This window comes from Tupaia chinensis, unplaced genomic scaffold (assembly GCF_000334495.1).
Source record: "Tupaia chinensis unplaced genomic scaffold, TupChi_1.0 Scaffold000140_1, whole genome shotgun sequence".
Classification (NCBI taxonomy): Eukaryota; Metazoa; Chordata; class Mammalia; order Scandentia; family Tupaiidae; genus Tupaia; species Tupaia belangeri.
Window position 1 is genome coordinate 6,442,663 of NW_006159610.1, and position 7,299 is coordinate 6,449,961.

At 49.3% G+C, this 7,299-nt stretch overlaps 1 protein-coding gene across 1 annotated transcript in view; it reads right to left on the minus strand.

Annotated features, from left to right (window-relative positions):
• Positions 1-7,299, minus strand: part of KIAA1549 (KIAA1549 ortholog) — a 125,971-nt gene that overhangs the window by 35,056 nt on the left and 83,616 nt on the right. Inside the window, 1 exon segment of the mRNA XM_027770543.1 lies at positions 6,573-6,726. Coding sequence (XP_027626344.1) covers positions 6,573-6,726 — 154 coding nt within the window.

Genomic DNA, 7,299 nt, shown 5'->3' on the forward strand with positions numbered 1-7,299 from the left:
AAAGGGTGCTGTTCACAGGCAGGCCACCTGGGACCCCAGGGCCCGCACCCGTGGTGTCAGAGGGCTGGCTGCTGGGCGCCACGAGGGCAAAGGCGTCGTCCAGGAGGGAGTGCATGGTCTGGCGTGCCTCCTCGATGGACGGCTGGGGCGGGATGTACTGGGAGGATGGGAAGGGCAGGACTGGATACCTCCCCAGCTCAGCCGAGGACGGTGTCTGCACATCTGCTGGGAGGTCAGGGTCGGACTGCAGAGTGGGAAATGACAAAGGAGAGGAGAATCACACAAGAGCTGTTGGAGCGATCCTCACACAAACACCCAGGGCCAAAATGTAATTTAATGATCTTCCAGACACTGAGGGAAAAATGTCAAAGAATTGAAAAGTGAAAGCTGAGGAATATGCCTTACATTTCATGGGAGATAAAGGCTTGAATTGGGAAAAAAAAGAAAAAAGTGGAACTATTCAACAATCACATTGCAGTGACACTGAACCGTCTAAAATGCATTTCAGTACCTGGGAGCATACTTTTTTTTTTTTTTTTTTATCAAAAGCCTCTAAGCAGCCAAAAACCATGTTTCAAAGTGTATATACTAACAAAACAAAACAAAAACCTGGTCAATCTTTCATGATACAGAAACCAAAAGCAAAGCAATCTATCGACTACTCTCAATAGACAAAAAAACACCCCTGTATACCCCTACAAGACATCAAAGTCACCACCATCTTAAAACTTGGTGCATATATAAACAATTACAATACCTATCACAACAATTATTTACACTGTTTTAAGTAGGGACGGTTATTTACCAGAAATCCTCTCTCTTTAAAATGGAAGTATGTCTGAATAGCATGAGTCATTAAGAAGGGTTTAAATTATATTTTCTACTCACAGTTGAAGAGACAGGAATGTAAGCGACAAGATTTTCAAAGTTTGATTTTCTTACAGTATATTATAAGCAAAATATTGTCATAAAATACACCAGGTAAATTCTCAGGCAAAACAAGGAACCAACAGAAGTAGAGCCCTTTCTGGGTCCAAACAACACAGTTACTGCAGTCCACAACGAAGAGAGAAAAAGTTCTGCCTAGGGGCTGGAGACCCTGTGTCTTCTGTGAGGAAGTCAGGGGCTGAGACCCCTTGCCCTCTGCAAGGAAGGCTGGGCTCTTTCTCCCCAGAATGCTTTGCTCAAGACTAGACTGCAGTCTAGCTCAGCTGGTTGGGTTGCCCTACTCAAGGGGCCAAGGGAGACTTCCCCTACCTGGGCAGGCCATCGCATCTACTAGAAACTACTCCACAGACATGGCCTCATCTTGGCCAACTGTTTGGAAAGGGCTTTCTAGTGATTTAAAGTCTGTCCCATGGATGATCTGTTATTATTCATGCCAGCCAAAAGGTGAGTGGCTGCTTAACTTCAAAAAAACCATACTTCAGGGAACCAGCACATGGCGTAATTTGGTCACATAGCTGGACTACCACATGGTCAATCGTGGTTCAAGTCCTGGAACTGGTATCTTGAAATTCACGTCAGGTGTATGTATGTGTGCCAAAAATCCCAAGAGGAGAGAAGATTGTGATGTGGCGTGGCCAGGCGTCCTGTCCCCTCCCCCTGCTCCCAGGTGATTCCTCACTTCCTGTCTCCTTCTGTCTTTCCAGCAAGTACATGTGATCTATAACAAAAATCTCTCTTAAAAAAAAGGAGGGGGAGGCAGAAATGTACTACAAACTGGCAAACCCACAGACAGCCCATGGATCTGTTTCGATTGGCCTGCTCAGTCTAACCAGTATTTTTAAAAATCTGAAAATTTCATATTAACACTCAGATTTCTGATGTCCTTGGCAGGATCTGAAGCTCTGGTGTGACCAGGCCTTACCCCCACACAGAAGCAGCCAACTACCGCTGAGCAGAGGCTGCAGGGGCTCTTCGCTCCTCAAGGGCCCCCACTAGCAACCTCACTCTCATGCATATCGCAAACCTGGCCATCTAAGTCCGTTTCTATAAAATTGCAACTTCCAACTAAGGAAGAGTCTGAGGCCCCAAAGAGGGGCCCTGCTTTTCTAAAATAACATTAGAAGGAGCCTGTGTTCCTCTCCTGGACTGGGGTCCATGCTCATATATTCTTCTCCACCTCTTGGTTTTCTTGAGGAACAAATAAGGAAGACCACTCAGTGGTATGGTGCAACCTACCAGTCCACCTCCTGTGTGATAAGAACGAAGGTTTCTCCAAAGACAGAATGAAGTTCCTGCCAGTGATCCCAGCAGCTAGCTAGGCAGTACTGTAAGGAAGCAAGCAGGGTGGGCACATACTTAACTCCAAATATGGGCCAGCCAGTGGAATGGGGGTTATGACAGCTGGATCCCATATGGTTGACTGTGTGGTTCAAGCCCCAGACCCCAAGGCTTAAAAGACACACCCAGCACATGCACAGGCCCCAAATCACTATAAACTCAAACTAAGACTCCCACGGAGTGGAAGGAAGGCTCCCTAACAGCTACACCCACTGCCAACCTCACCCTTAGTGGTCAGAATTTTAGAGAAAGTTGAACTTTTGTAGCAAGAGTGATGTGATGCCCTGACCATGGGAAGGAAGGGTCCCTGAGACTCCCACTGGCTCCCTTGAATTCTGCTACCAAGCCCGAGAGCTACAGGGCCACGTCAGAGCCTCCTGTTCCTCTGTGTTCTTGCAGTCTCCCCGTTTCTCAAGACAATCAGAACTTGAGGGCCAAGAAGGGAATCTAATCGCTTTTCTCTGTCCCAACATCTGGCACAATGTTCACATAAAGCTGGCACCGACCATGTGGAAAACTAAATCTGTGGAAGTTAGTATTTACCCAGAATTTCTGAGTCAGAACTTGAATTCCAATCTCCTGAATCCCAAGCTGATCATTTTTTTTTTTTCAGAGAGAGAGATTTTTGCTATAGGGCACATGCACTTGCTAGAGAAACACAGAGACAGAAAGTGAGAAAACTTTAAAGGCCACACCACTATCCCTTCTCTTCCATTCTCTTCTCAGGATCTTAGGCAGGTGCGTACACATGCCCAGCATGAGTTTAAGCTGTCAGGTCTAGGAATCAAACCACGGTCAACTACGTGTGAGTCCAACGACAGAACCATTACCCCATCTGCTGGTCCCCACAGACTGATAATTCTATCATTACTCAATGCTGTTTCCTTTGTACCTGTTCATTCTTCAGAGCTGCATATGAACATTTTTACCTTTCGTCATCTGTATTTTGGTGCCACTTGGCAGTCCTTTGTGGGTACAGTAGGACAGGGATCACACATCACAGTTTGCTCAGGACAACTGTGGCTTACGCTGTGGTCCCAGCACAATACGTAACAGTGCCCTTTTACACTTTCGTCTTTTCTGTTTTGTTTTGTTTTGCTTTGTTTTTTACTGCCAGAGGGCACGTGTACTCACTGGAAAGAGAAAGACAGAGATAAAATACCCCCCAATGAGGCATGGTCATGTCACAATCCTTCTTCCTCCCTTTCTCCATCCTATGATATGCCTGGCATGTTTTTCAAGCCCTGGGCCAGGATTCAAACCACAGTTGGCCATGTGGGATCCAGCTCCAAAAGCACAGTGCTTACCCCTTGCACTATGGGGCTGATCTGAAAGGTCCAGTCTAGATGATCAATCACGTCAGGAGCTGATGAACTTTTTCCATAAGGGGACAGACCGTAAATACTTCAGGTTTTTGCCAGTCATCCAGTCAGCAAATTCAGCAGCAGAGCTCACACAGACAAATGAGCTGGCTGTGTTACAATAAAACTTTATCTACAGGGACCAGCAGTTAGTGTAATGGCTATGTCACTGGACTCCCATGTAATTGACCGCGGTTCGAGTCCTGGACCCGGTGGCTTAAACTCACACCAGGCGCGTGTGTGTGCATGCCCAAGATCCCGAGAAGAGAATGGAGGAGAAGAGATTGCAGTGTGGCCATCTCCCCTGGGGGATGATTTCTCAGTTTCTGTCTGTCTCTCTCTGTCTTTCTGGCGAGCACATGCCCCTGTAGCAAAAACCTCTCCACAAAAAAAAAAAAAAAAACTTTATCTACAAAAACAGACAGCTGGCAGGATCGCCTGAGGGACTCAGTCTGTGAAGGCCTGAATCATAATGGTAACCCTTGTTACTGCGAACTCAGGAATATCTCTTTTAGATTAGAGTAGAGTTCTCAAGAAAATATTTTAAAAGGAAAGTAAAAAATTCAAGAGAATTCAAAAACATGCAGCACACCCCTCAAATGGTCAGGATGTACCTAAGAGAAGGTACGTCTTAAGAAAGGCATTATCTTTGAAAGAATGTATTTCAGAATTTCCAGCCAGAGAAAGTAACAAGCCCATATAAGGAAGATTTTCATTTTGGGAATGTTTGGGAAAAGGAAGACTAGCACTGGAGCCTATCAGTTAGGCGCTGTGCAGAGAAAGCTGGATCCCACACGCCCAACCAGGGTTTGAGTCCCAGACCCAGCAGCTTACAGACCGAGTGTATACGACAAGCCCAGAATTCTGACAGGTTGGAGAACTGGAGGAAAAAGGATTGTGGTGTAGACAGTCCCTACTGAAGGGTGCTTCCCCTCTCTCCTGCCATCTGTCCCTCATTCATATACATGCACATACTTTCTGGCATCATATAGGCCAGGCCAGGATAGGCCAGGACAGAAAGGAAAAAAAAAGAAAAAGGAACCACTAGAGACAAGCGACCACTGGGGTGCAGTTCTCCAGGGTCAGGGTCTTTCCACCAACTGAAGGAGGAAACTCTGCCCTTTCTGCTAAGGAAAAAAGGAAGAGAAAAAGGATGATCCAGGGCACCAAGAAAACGGCCTCATTTGGTGTCGTCTGATGGAAGTGATTGCAGACAATAAAAGGGGAGACAGATTACTCCACACACAACGCAACCACGAGGGTGATGGAACTCAGAACTCAGGCTATCACAGAGGACTGGGAAGACTCTCCTATGACTGCCTTTGCGATAACGAGCCAGCTGGCTAGGAAAGAGAAGCGAGGGGAGAAGGCCCTTCCTTCTATTACTGCTGCTGCTGTTATTATTATTACTACTACTACTACTATTAGTTCCACACCACGAGAAGTCCCTGCTTCAGGCAGATGGAAGACCCAGGTGACTATCCTGGGGAGCCCGGGAGACAGCCTTTCCCAGACCAAGCCACACACTACACAAGCCCAACTGCCTCTCCCAGACGGCAAAGCAGCACAAGAGCGCCCTCTACTGTTAGAGCCGGGCCGCCACCCAAGCCACACCCCATTCAGAGAGCAACTCCTGGCCTGCTCCTGAGGATGGAGGCGGTCTAGCTGTAGACCTTCCAAGTCTCTGGAATCCCACCCCTCCTCATGAGTAGGTGAGAGTCACGGTCTGTCTCAAAGACATTAGAAACACAGTGAGTTCTGCAAGGAAAAGCTGGGTTCTTTCAGATGCTCATGGCCCAAGCTGTACAGTATCTGGCCCGGCTGTGGCATTCACTTAATGTCTGTCGGTACTGGTTGTTTGACTTGAGAGGCAAGCACGAGCCTCCATGAGCAGTGGCTGCTTGCATACGCGCTCTCTCAGTGGCTGAGTGCACTGCAAATCCCTTGTCTAAAGATGCACTTCGGTGCCTTCTCTGTAAATAAGGATAGCTCTGGGAGTCTGCCTCCGAGGAGGTTGGGGCCTCGACAACCCACAGGGCTGCTTCGTGGCTCAAGTGGGAGAAGCCACGAGTCTCCCCAAGGCTGCGAGCGAGCTGTCTGGCTCTCCCTCCCTCTCACAGGCCAGCTCTGTGTCCGTATATCTCGGCCCCTTGGGAAGGCTGCCTCTTTCTTCTCTACCCAATGAGGCCAGTACATAAGCACCTTAACACTCCCAGTGTCTGTCTTAAACCCTTCGAGAAACTCCATCTGTGCCCTTTCAGTGGAGAAAAAAATCTCGAATTCCTCACTTCTTAATCTCCATTAAGCTCTTTCGCTCATAAAAATTAAAAGTACAGGGCTGGTCAGGTTAAGCGCTATGCATTTGGAGCTGGATCCCACATGCCCAGGCACAGCTCAAACCCTGGCCCGTGCTGGGCACGTGTACATGTGCACCCAGGACCTTGATAGGCTGGAGAGATGGAGGACAAGGACCGAGGTGTGACCATGCCTCACTGTGGGGGCGCTTCCTCCTCCTCTCTCTGCCAAGCGCACCTGCCCTCTGACGATTAAAACAGATATATTAGCAAATACACTATTTTTTTTTTTAGCATTCTGAGGGCAGGAGAGAAAACCAAACCCTAAATGTCCCTCCTATCCCTGAGAAACCCAACAACCCTCTGACCAGGAGGAAAAAAAGCCTGGACATTTCATCGTGTTTCCCAATTAACCGCAAATAGTTCCCATTCTGGAGCCCCAGAGGTCTACGGGGAAAGGAAAAGCAGGGGGTACACTGCCAGAGGCATTGCCTGCAGTCTCCCCTCAGGAGGAGGGCCCCCAAGCAGTCGGTCTGGGCATAGCAGCCATCGGGCACCGGCCCCACACGGCAGCCCACGGCTTAGTCTCCTCCATCCCTGCCCTTCCTCGGGGGGAATCCGCGTTACGCACTGGGCATCCGATATAGGCAGAGTTGTGGACTCCAGGGGGTCTTTTGTAAGTGCCATCGCTGTCCGTAGTGATGAGTCTGTCCTTCTCCGCGTCCGCAGGGCAGCCATTGACCTGGTGTTTCCGGCGTGGCTTAGGAGAACGCTTGATCCGTGAGCTGCCAGAAAAGAGAAACGAGCTTGTAGAATCGACCTCCTTGCCGCTGGCTTATCAACTAAACACCACGCACCTGCAGAGTGACTGTGGCCCTGCAGCCCAGAGCCCGCAGGACACAGAGGCCAGATGTGCGCGGCTGCCCTACCTGCACAGATGTGTGTGAGTAAGAGTAACAGGGAAAAATGCCGCCTGGAGCCACGACGTTACTTAGTCAGACGGGAGCAGGAACGGGGGAGTCGGCGTGAGCTCCCGTTGCTGAGCTGGCTACGCGGCCTGGACTGCGTCTCAAGGAATGAGTTGGAGCTGAGGCTGGGAGGCAAGTGGGAGGAGGCCATGCGGCATCAGCGCCAGCTCGCCAAGGGCCATGACGGGACACAGGTCAATGTGTGGGGGCCGTGAGGCGACCCCTGGTGGGGTGGCAGTCCTGCCTGTGTGGCGCCCAGGGGAACAGAGGTGGAACAGAGAGGCAGGCCCACCTGCTACAGGAGCACAGGTTCCATGTGGCGAGGGCCGAACCCGTCTTAGGTTTTTTTTTTTTTTTTTTTTTTGGAGTTTTTTCTACGGGGGGGGGGCG